General features: G+C 45.0%; 1 protein-coding gene across 1 annotated transcript; it reads left to right on the forward strand.

Moving 5' to 3' along the window:
* Positions 1 to 447: 447 nt before the first annotated feature.
* kcnj9 (potassium inwardly rectifying channel subfamily J member 9) lies at positions 448 to 18,154 on the forward strand (the record flags this gene model as incomplete). The annotated part of the gene is made up of 7 exons (XM_083653400.1): positions 448 to 733; positions 7,055 to 7,265; positions 10,672 to 10,873; positions 12,960 to 13,152; positions 14,675 to 14,872; positions 16,702 to 16,832; positions 17,888 to 18,154. The coding sequence occupies 7 exons, from the start codon at positions 448 to 450 to the stop codon at positions 18,152 to 18,154; spliced, it is 1,488 nt and encodes a 495-aa protein (XP_083509526.1).
* Between the last annotated feature and the right edge of the window lie 57 nt (positions 18,155 to 18,211).

The following is an 18,211-nucleotide window of genomic DNA, read 5'->3' on the forward strand; positions in this document are numbered from 1 at the left end:
ATTCCCCTTTTCTTTTGTTTTGCACATTCTCTCTACACATTGCATGCAATGAATGTGATGAGGGAGGCAGATACTGGTGGGCAAAACAAGAAGGTAAACAACACAGGATTTAGGAGGCCGTATAATGTACCGGTATCTGCAAAAGACAAGTAGTAGTAATTGAGCAAATAGGTAGGTTAAGATAATTTAATGAAGGAACAGGAGCACACAAAAAACATGTAGCCCAATCGATAAAAAAAAAAGTGTTGGTCAATCAATCAATGTGACAAAGTTAATCAATTTCATGATGTCATGTGACCATTGTGCTCTTTATTTCAGGCTCTCAGTCAAGGAAACAAATGGTACAATCAATAGGCACTGGACAGAGTCTGCCATAGGGAGGATATCAATAACACTAATCCACTTCACACACACGCGCACGCACGCACGCACTCACACACACACGGCATGGCGCTGGATACCTCGGTCTTGCCCGCCCGGCCGGACTCCCTCTCCCTGCCAGAGGAGAAGGGGGAAGGGGTGGAGGTGGCCACCGAGGGGGGCGTCTTTAACCTATCAGAGGAGCTGGGCCACGTGGTTACCACGGAGACGGCCCCGCCCACTCCGCCCATAGCCAAGGTCAAGAGGTCGTTCCAGTCCAAGCTGGCCGAGCGGACGGCCAACGCCAACGACACCCGGCCCACCAAGAAGACGCCGCGAGTGGCCGAGAAGGAGAGGGGACGCTTCGGCTGGGGTGAGTGACACCACATGATGCCATGTCACCTCCCCGTGACTTTCTGTTTGATGGCAGCTTAAAGATGCAATATGTAAACTTTAGTAAGATTATTACATTCAATTATCTAAAAATTAGTAGACCTATGTCATACACTTTTTGTTGTTGACTACTTACATTATCTTAAGTTAAATGTTTCCAACAATGTTCCAACCCAGAGAAATCCTCAATTCTATTCAAAGACACGGAGCGTTTCACATGATTGCATGTAGATGACATCATCGCCTCTTTCCCGAAAACGCTGATAAAAGGAACCAAGGAGAAACATTCCTACTGAAGGAGGAGCGGGGACACAAAACACCAGCGCACAACTTGCACTCAGGACCTCCCCCTCCCATGCAGGATAAATTAAGCTTCTCTGGGGTCACTGCATGGTGACCAAAACATTCACTTTTTAGCAAGTGTTACCGAATGAATGCGAGTCCTCGTGAGTCCCGAGTGGTAGCGAGTAGGTTGCTTAAACTCACTCCCCCAGTGTAAAGGCACGTTAATCAGCTCCGCCAAGGGAGTTAGCTCTCTTGGTGCAGTGGTTAGCGTGTCCGTCCAGCAAGCCGAAGGTCGGCAGTACGAATCCACCCCTGGGCAAGCCCTTAACATGGGTTGCTGCAATTACCACCAACACAACGCCGTTACACAAGTACACTCACACCTTTCAATAAAATAAATGATGAAAAATCTGTTGCTTGGTTACGAAAGGAAGATACTTTTTCCACGATATAGCAAGCTAACGCGGCTAATGCTGCCATCCCACAATTCCTTGTGGCTCTGGAGCCATCAACACATGACCTTTGTCATTGTTTGAGAGGTTTCAGGAGAGTGACCCCTAGCGGGCGAAAATGACATACTGCACGTTTAAAGGAAGAGTTCAAAAATGACAATTCTGTCATCATCTACTCCCCCTCATCCTGAATGAAACACAGGTGAAATGTGTTTGTCTATATAACACACTCCTTTGTTTATCCCCATGGGGAAATTCATCCTCTGCATTTGACCCATCCTCTACTAGGAACCTTCCTAGATCTATAGGAGCAGTGGGCAGCCACAGTGCAGCGGCCGGGGACCAACTCCAGTTCTTTTTGCCAGTGCCTTGGTCAGGGAACTGACAGGAGTATTAACCCTAACATACATGTCTTTGATGGTGGGAGGAAACCGGAGCACCCGGATGAAACCCACACGAACTCGGGGAGAACATGCAAACTCCACACAGAAAGGACCTGGGATGGACCGGGGTTCGAACACGGGAACTTCTTGCTGTGAGGCAACAGTACTAACCACTGAGCCACCGTGCCGTCTAGGACAGTGATACTCAACTTGCAGCCCGGGGGCCAGATGCGGCCCGCGACAGGGTGCAGAGTGGCCCCCCGACCATTTTCTAATAATTTCACGTTAGTTTTCGTTGTGAATTAGAATCTAAATGTATATTGTTTGTTTATTAACTGGCCCCTGGCCTATCATTTCACAAAAGTGGCCCTGGGCAAAGCAAGTTGAGTATCCCTGGTATAGGAGGTTTTGCAGCACAACTTGGTAGCAGCTGAAGTCTATGTGGAGCTGCTTAAAACAGCCAAACACTGTGAATAGAAAGCATACACCATTATTTGTTACAAATCAATCAGTGGTAGTTAAGATTTACACGAAATGATGGTGTAAAAATAGGTCTTGTTTTGACCTTTGAAGAACTGCTCCCCCCACTGACTTCAGTTGTTGTGGAGAAGACTGCGATGTAGTTGTGCTGGCAACCTCCCTTTAAAGATAGTGGGTTTATTTCCCGTTAGTGTTCACAATGTTAGGGAAACATCACATTTTGGACTATGGCCGAAGCCGCATGAAGGTTAGGTGGTGCGTCGGCGCAGTATCGACTCCTCTGTGGTACCTATTATGTGTTCCACATCCCCAGAGACAGGAGGCTATTGACTGATGCTAGATCTTTTCTCTCTCCATCCTTGTATCGACTGAACTCGTGCACTTCATTCCCCCTCCACTAGTCCTCCTGCAATAATAGTAGTGCCATTGTTGTAAATCCTCTCTGACTAATGTGGACCATGCTGCAGTGCTTCACCCTCACTGCTTTGAACAGTCCTGCACATTTCTTTATATTACGGTACTCCTCTCCTTTAGTTCTTCTTCTTCTTCTTCTTCTTCTTCTCTTTGTTTACTGTTGGGCAGAATACGCAATCAATACAATACACTGTGCAGGACTTACAATATACTGCTACACAATACAATACAATACACTACACAATGCAATACCTTCTACAATATACAATAGAGTATGCAATTTACAATGCACAATACGATACGATATGCAATATTTAATCAATCAAAGTGAGCCACATGAGCAATAATTACAACCCCTGTCAGGAACAATAATTCTTAAAGAATATCAAGGACCACCCAATGAGGTAGCCTACGCAATGCACTGTTATTTCTCTCTAGTGCCAATACATAAAAAAACAAAACAGAAAAATGCCGTCTTAATTAACAGTTCACTGTCAAAATACCAATTCAACTGCCTACCACCGCGGAGACCCGGGTTCAATTCCTGGCAGCGGTACTTCCGGCTTGGCCAGACATTCCTACAGACACAATTGGCCGTCTAAGTGGGTGGGAAGCCGCTGGGGTATGAGTTCTGGTTGCTGCACTAGTGCCTCCTCTGGCCGGGGTCGTGGTCCACCCACACGCTACGTCCTGCCTGTGAAACTCCTCGCTGTCAGGTGAAAATAAGTGGCTGGCGACTGAACATGTATCGGAGGAAGCATTGTGCTAGTTTATAACTCTCCCCAGATCGGCAGAGGGTGGTGTAGCAACAACCGGGACAGCAGGGGGAATTGGCCAAGTACAATTGTGGGGGAAATGGGGACGAAAAATGACCAATTGAAGTACCAATTATTGCAAAAAAGAAGTACCAATTACTACAAAAGTACCACGTCAAGTACTAATTACGATACATAAATGGCTAAATACAGTGAAAGAGTTCAGGAAGTATTGAGAAGGGCTTTGGAAAGACGCTGTGCAGGTGAGCTGTACCGTTGCCCAGAAGGATGTTTTTCTTTTTAACAAGCTGTCGGCTGGATGGGAGGGATCAACCACCATCTTTCTTGCACGCTTCCTGGCTCTGCTCTGGAGCAGTGAAGCTCCTTGATGGAGGGCAGGTGGCAGCTGATGACCCTCTGAGCCATGCGTACGACTCTTTGTAACTTCCCATGGATAACTGGCCAAACATAGACAACATGACATCACAACGAGATATTTCCAGCATAGCTGCAATGCCGTTTAATAGCAGAAGATTTTTCAACTATTCAAAACATCAGCGGTAAACGTCGGGTTTTGGTTTCAGCCCTTCACATTCAGAGTGAGTGCTTTTTTTCTAGAGCCGCCATTTTGCACCAAGAGACGTCCAAAAATCATACACAGGGAGAAATCTATCGTAAAAGAGGAGAGAGACCAATTTCAACAAGACACGTTGAGAAACAAATCTGGCCGTTTCTTACACTATGCTATTACTATTCATTGCTCTCCACCTGTAATGCACAGCTGAAGAAGGCAACAGATTCACACATCTTCTCTTGGAGTTTTTGAAAGTGATTTTGGGAAATGCAGGAAATCACTAACTGGCAGGTTGAGGGGAAGTGGGTAGTGGGTACAAAAAAATAAATAAATCAATTCGAACACTTCTTCATGCGCCGCCAACAGTGGATTCCAGAATCCACCAACAACTTTCACTGTTCAACTCTCTGGACCTTCAGAAGAGATGAAAACATCCAGCCAAAATGTTTCTTACCTGCAAAAGTAGCTGAGAGAGTCGACTGACTTTTTAACAACTAAATAATTCACCTGGTGTTCATTTAAGTCCCTGCTCATAACTCTTCTTCACCCCCTCTAGTATCTGACAGCTCTGTCTATATACTGTATACTCTGTTCTAGAAGGAAGTGCCAGAAGGGATGGGAATGATATTGGATGTTAATCAAACACTAACAAGACTTCCAATACGTGCTTGTTATTTGGAGGTTGCAGACAATCTGAAGCTTCAGCAGTTTTCTAGTAGGCGTTCTGTTGTTTTCAGGTTGTGCTTAAAGGACGGCTTTCCCGTGGGGAATATGAATATATATTAAATCTCACGCCCCTAAGGTTTTCGAATCCGTTGAAATTTTTGAAATTCGTTCTTCACAGCCAGAGATATCAACCATCTCTCACATATTTTTTGGCCCAGCCGACGCGTTTTGCGTCATCTGGGCCAAGTCCGCCTTGCGGAAGTCGAGCACCTATGAACTACACTACTTGTGGGCCTGTGCTGCCATGGTCCCGCCTCTAGAGGTCCTCCACGCCCCTTCAGAGGTCTTGAAGAAAAACAAAAGGCAGCCATCTTTTTCCACCGCCTAGCCTACGGTAGCTAATATTAGCTTTCCATAGCTCCTTGCAAAGAGACCATATCTCGGGAACGGAAGCACGTACAGACATGGGACTGGCGGCATTGGAAAGCTCGTCAAATTTTACATCTAGTAGTAGGTGCGTTGAAGTAACGAAATCAACGCTGAGCAATGTACCCGTTTTTATACATTTTTACATGAAATAGTTACAACATCAGATGCGCGTAACTCCTTGGAAAATGCCTTAAAATGCATGAAATGTTTTTTATGAAGACATCTCCCGACATATATACTACGGTTTAAATTTGGTGCAATTTGGAGGCAATTTTATTTTTTATTTTTTCTTGTTCTACTAAATGTTTTTATGTCGAAGCCTTCTTCTTCTTCTTTGACTTTTATGGCGGTTGGCAAGCATATATGTGCATTACCGCCACCTACTGGAGTTTGATATCAGCCAAATGCCTGAGGGGTGGGCGTGGAAACGAAGGCCACGCGAGCCCAGTGCATTGTGGGAAATGTAGGATTTCGGGTCCCCGCACCCGCCCCTCCCCTCCACCACCCCCCCCCCCACACACACACACACACACACACACACACACACAGAGTGGATTTCGGTTGATATCTCTGGCTGTGAAGAACTAATTTCAAAAATTTCAACGGATTCGAAAACCTTAGGGGCGTGAGATTTATATATTCATATTCCCCACGGGAAAGCCGTCCTTTAAGGCCTTCAGAGGGATGCATATTGATCAATGCATATTGGGTGTCCGGGTAGTGCAGCATTAGCCTACCAACACGAGGGTTGCAGGTTCGAGGACCTGTGTTACCTCTGGCTTGGTCGGGCGTCCATGCAGGCACAATTGGCCGTGTCTGCGGGTGGGAAGCTGGATTAAGGGCATGTGTCCTGGTCGCTGCACTAGTGCCTCCTCTGGTCGGTCGGGGGGCCTGTTCTGGGGGAAGGGAACAGGGAGGAATAGCGTGATCCTCCCGCGTGCTACGTCCTGCCGGTGAAACTCCTCACTGTCAGGTGAAAAGAAGCGGCTGGCGACTGTATGGCACATGTATCGGAGGAAGCATGTGCTAGTCTACAACGCTCCCCAGATCGGCAGAGGGGGTGTAGACTCAGTTCTCAGTCTCTATCCGCTTCGCTCAACTACTACTACTTGGTGTAGCTGTTGGCGCCGCTCACCAAACGTCTGGAGCCGAGACTAGAGGGGGTGGAGCAACGACCGAAGAGACAAAACCCAGACTGCATAGTTTCTCTTATTGCTTATTGCAGAGAATATACAGCACAAAATTGCAAGGTGAATTTTGACCCACCACTCAATGACAGCAACAGATGTGTACATGTAGGAAGTGAATTTCAGAAGGCATCTCTGATAGCTTTGTCTCTTCCATTTATCCTCCAATCTCTCTACATGCCTACATCCATATCTTACCCTTTGCTGCTGCAGTCAGTCTTGTATCATGAAAAATAATAATAAACTTCTCAGAAATTTAGAAATGTCACCTTATCTTCAGGCCAACAGCCTTGCATTTTTGAAGTTTTCTAATGGGTTCTGAATGGGTTTCATGGACCCTGGCGTTATGAAACTTGCACTACGTTATATAGTATATATACTATATTTCAAGTAAAAGCATTAAAAAAATCACCAAAACTGAGGCTGCAAGGCTTTTCTGCAACAGCAGGTAATTGCTCTCATCATCTCCCCCTCCTCCAGCCTTAATATGCCTATTTCACCTGCACCCAAATCAGCCATTGTATGTCTAAAATGCAGGAAGTAACACTTTCCTCTCTTCTCCTCTCCTCTCTCTCCCCCCTCTCCTCTCCTCTCTCTCCCCCCTCTCCTCTCTCCTCTCCTCTCTCTCCCCCCTCTCCTCTCCTCTCCTCTCCTCTCTCCTCTGTCCCCTCATCAGCTCGGAAACGTAAACGGCAGCGCTATGTGGAGAAGAACGGCCGCTGCAACGTCCAGCACGGCAACATGCGGGAGACCTACCGCTACCTGACAGACATCTTCACAACGCTGGTGGACCTCAACTGGCGCTGCTCGCTCATCGTCTTCGTCCTGGCCTACGCTATCACATGGCTCTTCTTCGGAGCCATCTGGTACCTCATAGCCTACTGGAGGTGATGGAGGGGTGGGGTGATTATTTATTTGTATGGATCCACGCAGTGTGGGTCCAGTCCTGAGCCATGGAAGAGTACATTTTCTTTTATTTATTTATTTAAGGTTGATTTCGAAGGGACGGATATAGTATACATAGACAGATGAGCAAATGACAGTGAACAGATGCTAGTATCATAGTGCTTGTAGCAGCTGCTAGTTTGCAGCATCTGTTCCTATAGGACAGGGGTTCCCAAACTTTTTCATCTTGGGACCCAAAAGATACATTTTGTGTCTCCCTGGGACCCAAACTCACAAAAAAAACATATGGTAATGAGTTGCCATGACAACCAGTTGGCGACCCAAACCCCACGGGTCCGCGACCCTAATTGGGTCCCGGCCCATAGTTTGGGAAACACTGCTATAGGAGGTCTACTGTGAAAATAAAATGTTAAAGGGTACAATAAGCACAAGGGAAGTTCCCAACCGCACACTACAGCAGCTAATTTCGCTGAGAAATAATTACGATTCTTACTATCCTATCGCACAAAATGACCATTTTGTTTCATTGTTGATCAGTGTCAAAGACAACTTGAGTCTTTGACACTGATCACTTACTTACCAATTCTGGCTTTCAAAACTCAGAGGTGTTGTACCACATTTGTATGCCCCTCCTCCTCCTCCTCGTTTTGTCTTCAGTTTGTACAGTATTAGTGTTTTGACACTGCACAAAGATCATGTGCTTTTCAGCTGTTCAGCAATGGATGACTGTGCTACAAACACGTGATTAGCACTGCAACACATTTCAGCTATCAAGGCTAAAAAGCCTCATTGTCAAGCAAAACAAATATATATACGGTATATTATTATTACAGTATTTTTCGTTACAATGTATTAGCTACCTCTTCACTAGATCTTTCTGTTTTGTCTCTGTTGTAAAATTGTGACTCATTTATGTCAGTTGCAGGCCACCACAAGCTGTGTCAGAGACCTGTTGATGTTGTTGCAATTCCTTGGTCGCTGACAGAGGTCACTAAAAGTCCCATATTACTTACTGTAACCGTCCTTTTAATACTGCTAGTGCTAATCACTGGAGTTTTTGAATGAAAACCTGCCGACCCTTCCATGGCTCAGGATTGGACAGCAGGCAATACGATGAAGATATAGGTGTCATATGATGAATATATTTAAGCAATATAGCATGAGAGCTAGTGTGTTGTGGCAAATATATCCCGCTGATCAGTTGTTATCCCACTCGGCCTGCGGCGTCGTGGGATAACAACTGATCAGGGGGATATATGCCACAACACACGCTGCTCGAGTGCTATATTGCTTTTATAAAACGGTTTCCAAGTATGATAATATAAATATAATAATAATACTATAAGTCCGACTGGCATGGTATTCTGATAGAGTCAGTTGAAACACTATTGTAAGGCGGGACCTCTAGCAAGAAGATAGACGTGCGGGTGATTTGATTGGATCGTTCTGGAGACTGAAGTTGACATTGGCCAATCCTGGCGCTTGCTGAGAAGCTGAGAGCTTTCTGGAAACCCCGACAGGCAGCTCGAGCGCAGCGCTGCATTCTCAGCGCTTGCTGAGAAGCTGAGTGCTTTCTGCAAAGCCCGACACCAACTAACGTTACGGGGTTAAATGCGGGGTTAAATGCGGGGTTAACAGCCTTTTTTTTGCAAAGAAGACATTAGCCCGCATCTGTTCTTGTACAAAACATAATTTTCTGCGAAGTATTAGTAAAGTTATAAGCGAAGATCGATTCACAAGGATCTGACAGCTGTCTCCGCCATTTTTTTTTTTTTTTGAGGTAACCAAAGGCTTTTAGTAAGAGAGTTGCCATGGCAACCAATAACCCATGGCCATGGGTTATTGGAGTGGGTTATTGGATTTATACAATGGCTGTGAACCAATCAGATTGCTTGATTTGAGAGAGCCGTTTTATAATTAAGCAATATAGCATGAGAGCTAGTGTGTTGGAGTTAGTTAGGTTAAGTACATACATAAGTGCCTGGGTAGCGAGCAGTCGGCGGTATTTGACAATTTAGCAGCTACTGTAAATCATAGATTATTCAAAGATATTCCATATTCCAGACTGAAATGCTATAACAGAAGTGGATTATTGGCCAGAATGACATGAACATTTGGACACTTATTCAGCGGGTATCTTGCATGTTGCGTTCAGGTGCACTGTAAAAAAAGGGAAAAAAACTTGCAATTTCATCGCGGGCCACACAGGGGGCGCTTGCGGGCCGCATGTGGTCCGCGGGCCGCAAGTTGAGTATCACTGATATAGGTGTTATATGATGAAGATATAGATGTTATATGATGAAGATATAGATGTTATATGATGAAGATATAGATGTTATATGATGAAGATATAGGTGTTATATGATGAAGATATAGGTGTTATATGATGAAGATATAGGTGTTATATGATGAAGATATAGGTGTTATATGATGAAGATATAGGTGTTATATGATGAAGATATAGGTGTTATATGATGAAGATATAGGTGTTATATGATGAAGATATAGGTGTTATATGATGAAGATATAGGTGTTATATGATGAAGATATAGGTGTTATATGATAAAGATACAGTATGGTGTTATATGATGGAAAATGTAGCTTTTTACCAGGTCAGGAAAGAAATGAGGAAGTACATATAGGTCAATGATTCCATCCCAGGGAAATTCATCACTATGGGTAGATATGGGGAATAGGATTATTTAATGGAATTATTGATGGAATGTACAGTACATATGTAGTAAAGGAATTAGAGATGAGCATTCAAGATATTTTGCCTTTATGAAAGGAGATATACAATTTAAAGGAGAGAGATCAGGGCATCCGGGTATTGCAGCTGTAGATTCCCTGCCTACCAACACGAGGGTCACAGGTTCGAGCCCCCGTGTTACCTCTGGCTTGGTCGGGCGTCCATAGAGGCACAATTGGCCGTGTCTGCAGGTGGGAAGCGGGATTAAGGGTATGTGTCCTGGTCGCTGCACTAGCGCCTCCTCTGCTCTGTCAGGGTGCCTGTTCGGGGAGGAGGGGAACTGAGGGGAATAGCGTGGTCCTCCCATGCCCTACATCCTGCCGGTGAAACTCGTCACTCTCAGGAGAATATAAACGGCTGGTGACTGCACATGTATCGGAGGAAGCATGACGTGCTAGTCTACAACTCAATCCAGATCGGCAGAGGAGGGGGTGGAGCAACGACTGGGACAGCAGGGGGAATTGGCCAAGTACAATTGGGGAGGAAATGGGCGAAAAACCAGAAAGAACTTGATCAAAAAAGTAAAATAAAGGATAGATGTATATATTTCATTCTAAATATATACATCTTTACGCCTTCTCTTGACGCCCACTTTGTCACCCCCTCTCCCCCACCCATGTGTCCTCCTCCCTCCCCAGGGGTGATCTGGACCACCTGGAGGACGAGACTTGGACTCCCTGCGTCAACAACGTCAACGGCTTCATCTCGGCCTTCCTGTTCTCCATCGAGACGGAGACCACCATCGGCTACGGCCACCGCGTCATCACCGACCAGTGTCCCGTCGGCACCATCCTGCTGCTCCTGCAGGCCATACTGGGATCCATGGTCAACGCCTTCATGGTGAGCGCCAGGGCTCCACACAACTCTTTAAAGGGGACCTATTATTGTTCATTTCCAGTTCTATATTTTATGATTATTTTATTTCCGGGACTCCACTAGAGTAGCTTTGCATGATGATTCACAGTTCAAGAAACTCCATCTTTATCTTGAACTGTCCCTTTATGCAGCCCCTCAGTTCAGCCTCTGTCCGCAACACTCAAAAACCTTCGCTTATATTTGGACATTGTGAGTGAGAGCAGAAGTAGCTGAAGGGTTTGATGTATAAAATCTGTAAGTAAGTACAGTAGTGTTAAAGTTGTGTCAACGGTCACAGTTTTAACATGTGTGTATTGTATTTATTAAAAGAGAGTAGAGTATAGTATTCAATCAGCATCATCGCGGTTGCCGCGGTCATATTGTTGACATACCGTCCTGCACGCACAGCGCTGCCTTTATTGTCGTTTCTGTTGCGTTAGGATCTATTACAAACCAGTGATGGTGATGACAGCAATAAAATCCCCAGGGTTGTTGTTTGTATGCTGCCGTTAATGCCTGTAATAAACAAAAGAAACAACAAAGAACGGCCTTTGCAGAGGAGCTGGCAGAAAGTTTCACCTGTCTCTCTTAACTACCCACACATGACGTATCCTCAGTCTCGCTCCCTTCACGCCTGTGGACGGTAGAGATAGCATAGAAACAAACCACGGGAGCTTTATTGCTGTCATTACTACAGCCACGTATAACGCAGGCCACCATCCTAACACAACAGGAACGGTAATAGACGATAGAGGTAACGCTAACGGCGGCTAGCTTCCTATTAGCGCTGCTCTCATTTAGGCTGTCACTAGTTGAGAGCTGCAGCGCTATGTCAACAACATGGCCGCAGCGACCGTGACGCCGCCGATCGAATACTATCTATAGCCTGTAAAGTCTCGTAAAGCGAATTGTGACATCACGCACTCAAGGCTGTTTTTATAGGAAGCATTAGATGGGTATGGTTTGAACAGTGCTGGGGGCTGGACTATATAAGGCAATCATCTGATGTCACTCTAGACATCTCATTCTCATTCAACTCTCGTAACCTCAAGTTCAGGGCAGTCGAAATCCTGCCATTTTTGCTAATGGGGATAACTTTCACATACGTTTACATCATTATTTGAAACTGTGAACTGTAACTATATAACAGTTCACAGTTTTCAAAATGACTGAGATGGCGAAATGGCACCTATTATAGATGATTGGCAATCAGAGCTGCCATGGTGGTCGTATCATTGGACGGTGGTCGTATCGAATCGTATTGTGAGATAAACGTATCATCCCATCATCCATACTCTATGCATTTTATCACTAGTAGTAAAGATTCCAAAGTGAAGCAGACAGGCAGCTAAGTAGGCTAAGACAAACCATAAAAATGATGTGCAAAATACTATTTGACCCAGGTCTGTTTTGATTAAAGTTAGACCTCCTAGTTCAGCTAAAAAAATATATATATATTGATTTCGCTGAGCCCGGGCGGAGAGCAAATGTGTGAATATGGTGCTGAAGAAATGACACTAATTCAGTGCAGATGGCTTGCATCATCAAGAAGAGAATATTCACTTTGAAAGTGCTGATGGGGCTACATTTTTCCGCAGGAAGTAAGCAGTCCTTTGATGAGGATGTGAATGGATCCGCACTCTGCTGTCCAAGCAGATTCATGTTTATGCATGTTCCTGGGCTGGAAACATGCCATGTTATCAACTGATGGAAACATGAGGCTGTTCCACTATGCATATTAATCTGTTAATCTGTCTGTTTGAGTCAGACGTGCACTCTGCTCTCACTACAGAACATGCTATGTTTTGAAAGATTTGAAAGAAGAAACTGGAAATAGGCCGGCAGTCTTGAAAAATAAACACACTCCGTCTATATTCAGCAGTCGCAATGATTCAACGTTTTTGCTGACACACGAATACAGAGAATAAAGAGAGGTCTCGTTTGTTTTCTCAATAACGCTGGCTATTTTTCCAGTTGTAGTAGCAAATGTGTTTGTCTTTTTCCACTCCACTTTGTCTGTCTTTGAGTTTTGAGAGTTGAGCTCTGTTTCATCTCTCTCCTGTGCCTCCAGGTGGGCTGTATGTTTGTGAAGATCTCGCAGCCCAACAAGCGGGCGGAGACGCTGGTGTTCTCCAAACACGCCGTCATCTCGCTGAGAGACGACAAGCTGTGTCTGATGTTCAGGGTGGGCGACCTGCGCAGCTCCCACATCGTAGGAGCCAACATGAGGGCCAAGCTCATCAAGTCCAAGCAGACGCAGGAGGGTGAGACTGCACTACTATAGTATTACTATTACTACTGACAACTGCTACTAGTACTACTAAGTACTGCTACGTATGACTACCATCGCTACTACTACTATTATTGTGAGTTTCTATGACTACTACTGGTACTTCTGCTGTTATTCCGACTAATAATAATTATGCCACTACTTCTACGACTAATAGTGCTAGTAATACTACCGAGTGTTACTACTATTACATGCTGTGAATGTGTATTATCATGTCAATTTGGCGTCATTCTCATCCAGGGGTTTAACACACTTCAAAGCTATCACTGCAATCTTAGTTGAAATGTACATTGGTCTGTTTGGGGCTGTGCTAGCATTTAGCAGCATGTCCATGGCTTAGTAGCGAAGGCAGGCTCTACCTGAATCAGAATCACAAACGTAGTTCTGCCCGTCGCGTCCTCTGTGCCGACCCACGCAGGTCCAAGCGTCGGTTCCCAATGAGCAGAGAGGGACCCTCGTGTCCAGACATACAACTACACACATGAACCTCCACTGGACTCAGTCCTAGGGGAATGAGTCGTTATAGTTCGTCCATATCTCCACGAGAGTCCATATTCGCTCCTGCTATTGCACAGGCAAGCATCTCCCGTGCCTTTTCACCGGAGCCATTGTCCATTGTCTCTCTACTAACCCCTCGGCACTTCCCGCTTCTCGGGTTAATGATCATTGACAGCTCAGTAGGACCGCCCTCTTTGCCAGGTATCGACTAATCACAGGCCAAACCCTCTAACACGCGCAAATGTTTATCCAATCACCAAAATGGGTGACTTAGATTGACAGCCAAACTAAACCAATGGTTGCTGTGATGTGTTGACGTCATACTATCACTAAATATAATGCCATTGCCACCAAGTATTATGACTACTACCATGACTACTCCTATGACTTCTCTACTCCTATTACGTACTATTTTAACACTGATACTACTGCTATTATTACGACTAATATACAGTAATTACATTGTTAGAAAGAGTTTTCCGACATACATCATTACTTTAACTACTACTACTAGTACCAGACAGTGCTAACTGTTATTACTACCACAAACATATAATGCCACTGCTTCAATTACTACTACGACTACTGCTACTAAGACAAATACTAATAATAATAGCAATGATAATTTAATACAGGAAGAGTCCAAAACCTCTTCTGTATTAACAGTACCAATTCATTTTGACAGAAGTTAACATGGAAAGTCTAATTTATTTTATGTTACCTCCATCTAAGTATCTTTTTAATTGTCTGATATTGATGACTTTCACCATCTCATCGCATCTCCTTCCCCATCCGCTCCATCTCTCCTCCCCTCTCCTCTCATGTCGTGCGGAGGTCTGCACTCTCCGAGTCCCCTTCTGGTTTATATAGTCCTTTATCACCAGCATGTCTCAGAGGACTTTACAGAGAATGTGTCTAGCTAGATCTAACTAAACACAATCAGTGGTGAACAAAATTATGTAGGACAAGCTCCTCTCCTGTCCTTGGTCTCCCTCCAGGTGAGTTCATCCCACTGGACCAGACAGACATCAGCGTGGGCTTCGAGACGGGAGACGACCGCCTCTTCCTGGTCTCTCCGCTGGTCATCTCCCATGAGATTGACCTCCGCTCGCCCTTCTGGGACATGTCGCAGGCCCAGCTGCAGACGGAGGACTTTGAGATCGTGGTCATCCTGGAGGGCATGGTGGAGGCCACCGGTGAGGAATGGCTGCAACCTTAAATGAAAGGAATACACCACATTTTGGGGAGATTGGTCCCTTGGTGAACTTACATGTTAATTGATGAGTTAATTGATGTGGCACCTCATCTGCTCATTCACTGTAAGTCGCTCTGGAGAAATCATCAGCTAACTGCCTAAGATGTTAATGTACAGTGTTACACTTGCTTACTTTGAATAAGCTCTGGCTTGGGATTCAAGCATTTTTTCAGTCATCTATTTGATCCAAGCGGTAAGGTTTAGATTTATATAGATGGGGACAGAAAGACCACCAGCTGGGCAAAACATTATCCCATAGCTCACATATTCCCATTCAACCACACAGTTTCAGATCGCCAGTGAACCAAAAATCAAACATCTGTGTTATGTTTTTGCCTTTGTCTGTTATCTTGGCTGTATCGACTATTACAAGTACACGGATGGGCCACGTTTATCTCTTTTTCCTCATACTTATAACTATATATATACAACTATATATGTATATACCACTCTGAGGTGATAATACACTGAACTGTCTCACAAAGTTTGGCAAGAATTCAGTGTATTAAGCTGGCCTCTCTGCCTACTCCAAATATTGATCCCCTTCAGAGAGTGCTGTGGAGAGAGAGAGAGAGAGTGTGTGTGTGTGTGTGTGTGTGTGTGTGTGTGTGTGTGTGTGTGTGTGTCTGTCTGTCTGTCTGTCTGTCTGTCTGTGTGTGTGTGTGTGTGTGTGTGTGTGTGTGTGTGTGTGTGTGTGTGTGTGTGTGTGTCTGTGAATCCTCTTACAGTACATATCACAAGGGCCCAAGCACGTTGTGAAACATGTTGTGAGCATAGACTGTATAAAAATATGGACGGCGCCACCATGACGTCACCCAAGCCTTGAGTTTCACATTGTGAACGTCGCCATCTTGTTTTTATCTTTTTGAGCCAGAATTATTATTATTATTATTATTATTATTATTATTATTATTATTATTTATGCATGCATGTTTTTAGCTGGGCGTTCTTATCTGGAGGAAACCCCAGAGGAGCACGGGGAGAACATGCAAACTCCACACAGAAAGGCCCTTTTGACGAGCCCACCTGGGCAGTAGGCACTGAGGACATGGGAATGGGGACACACCCTCAGCGCCCACAGCGTCCCAGGTGAGAATCGAACCCAGGACCTTCTTGCTGTGAGGCGACAACGCTACCACTGCGCCACCGTGGCACCTGCTATTATTCCGTGATTTGCGAGCTGTGCGATCATTGGACAGGCGACCTGTGAATCACGCCCCAAAACAGTCTGCTTTATCTATTTTACACGAAAAGGAACCATACTGCATTGAAGAAGACTTGGAACTAGTGATTGAGACCATCAACTCATTAGGAAAGTGCATACTGAGGTCATAAATCAAGTGAGAAGTCGGGTCATTTTTCCATTGAATTCTATGCAATCTGACTTTTTTTGCAGCCATAGACTGTATAAATGGGTGAGTTATATAAAAATTCACCCCCCATACATTTGTTATGAATGGTGAAATTAGTTATAGAGACCAAAACACGTTTATTTCTGCTGTAAAGTCAGGCATTTTAACATGGGGGTGAATGGGCAATCCAATGACTTCCTTTGGAGCCAGCCTCAAGTGGACATTCGAGGAGCTTTTGTTACTGACACGTTGGCCTCATTTTTCAGAACCAGAGGTTGGGGCTTGGTTGTGAGGCACAACTGCTAACATACACATAATGCATTCATGTATTCATCACTGTGTGTGTGTGTGTGTGTGGGGGTGTGTGCGCACGCGCGTGTGTGTGTGTGTGTGTGTGTGTGCGTGCTTGCACGGGCAGGGATGACGTGCCAGGCGAGGAGCTCCTACCTAGCAGACGAGGTGCAGTGGGGTCACAGGTTCAGTCCGATGATGTCACTGGCCGAGGGCTTCTTCGACGTGGACTACGGAGCCTTCCATCACACCTTCGAGGTAACGTCTTTCTAAGCTGTGACTAAATGTCTTGTTATGGGTGCGTTTGATTCGGCAGCCTGGATGAGCTGTCTGATAGGTAGTATTATTTTCTGACTGACTACAATAGCTGTATCCCATTTATGCTTACACACCCTCTTGATGCCTACTGGCAACCCCCGTTACAGGAGCGCATAGAGAAATAAGGATATAACAGATGTTTTATCTTTTTTTCAGCTTGTTTCAATGAATCCTGTTCAGTATTTTTGCTTACTTAGAAATATAGTTTGGATACAAGTTATTGGTCTGTCATGCAACATAGAAGGAGTAAGGTATTTCCCAACATTTGATTTAAAAAAATGTCCTGAAAATGCAATATGACCCAGATTTCTTTGTGCAATATTTGTTATGTCCTTTCTTTTTAAAGGCAAACCTCACTTAACACTGTTAAGAAACATTAGCGAGGTATCGTGCATCCCTGGGTCCATTTTGTTATTTGCTGGTGGATGTTTCTTATTCACATGGATAACCGGCCAAAAGTAGACAGCGTGACGTCACGTTGAGATATTTGCTGCAACAACTACAATGAAGTTTCATCACAGGAGTTTCATCACAGCATCTCAGGTTTTGCTGTCAGATCTTCTTTCTACTCTCACCATTTTGCACAAACAATCATACGGGGAGAAATCCATCATAGAAGAAGCAAAGAGACCCATTTCTCCACTGAAAGCAACCTCAAGAGACCTAAGATGCAGTGCAGACGTGTTTTGAGTAAGGGATGCAACTCTCACTTTTTCTTGACTGGAAAACTCTCACTCCGTTATAGCTATCGCTCTCTTCACAATACATGTAGGCTATAACCCACAGCTGAATACAACAAGTTCTGGCCTGTTCTCTGGAGATTGTTTAAAGGCATTCTGGGAAACGTAGGAACTCACTAACTGAAGTAGAAGTAGACAAGCAGTTTGAGTGAAAGTGGGTACACCAAAAACGTAAAGTAAATTACACTTAAAATAACTCCTGGAAAGCATTGAACATCTGAAGGTGAACGCAGCTCTTCTCTTTCTCCTCCCCAGGTGGACACACCCTCCTGCTCAGCGCGAGAGATCTCAATGGCCAAGGACCGGCTGGAGGCTCACCTGTACTGGTCCATCTCCAGCCGGCTGGACGAGGAACCTGCCCTGGCCAGCCAGGCGGCCAAGCAGCCGGACGGCGGCTCGGCCAACGGCAAGGGAGGCGGGCCCACGTTCATCGCCGGAGAGATGACCGAGATCCAGGAGCAATCGGGACTGGGCGAACTGAACGGCAGTGTCACCACCGACCAATCAGAATCAGAAGCCTAGTTCAGAGAATGTTTACAAAAGACAAGGACCTACAGTATATCATCACCACATGACAGG

The sequence above is a fragment of the Poromitra crassiceps genome (genome assembly GCF_964638095.1).
Source record: "Poromitra crassiceps genome assembly, chromosome: 17".
Taxonomy (NCBI): Eukaryota; Metazoa; Chordata; class Actinopteri; order Beryciformes; family Melamphaidae; genus Poromitra; species Poromitra crassiceps.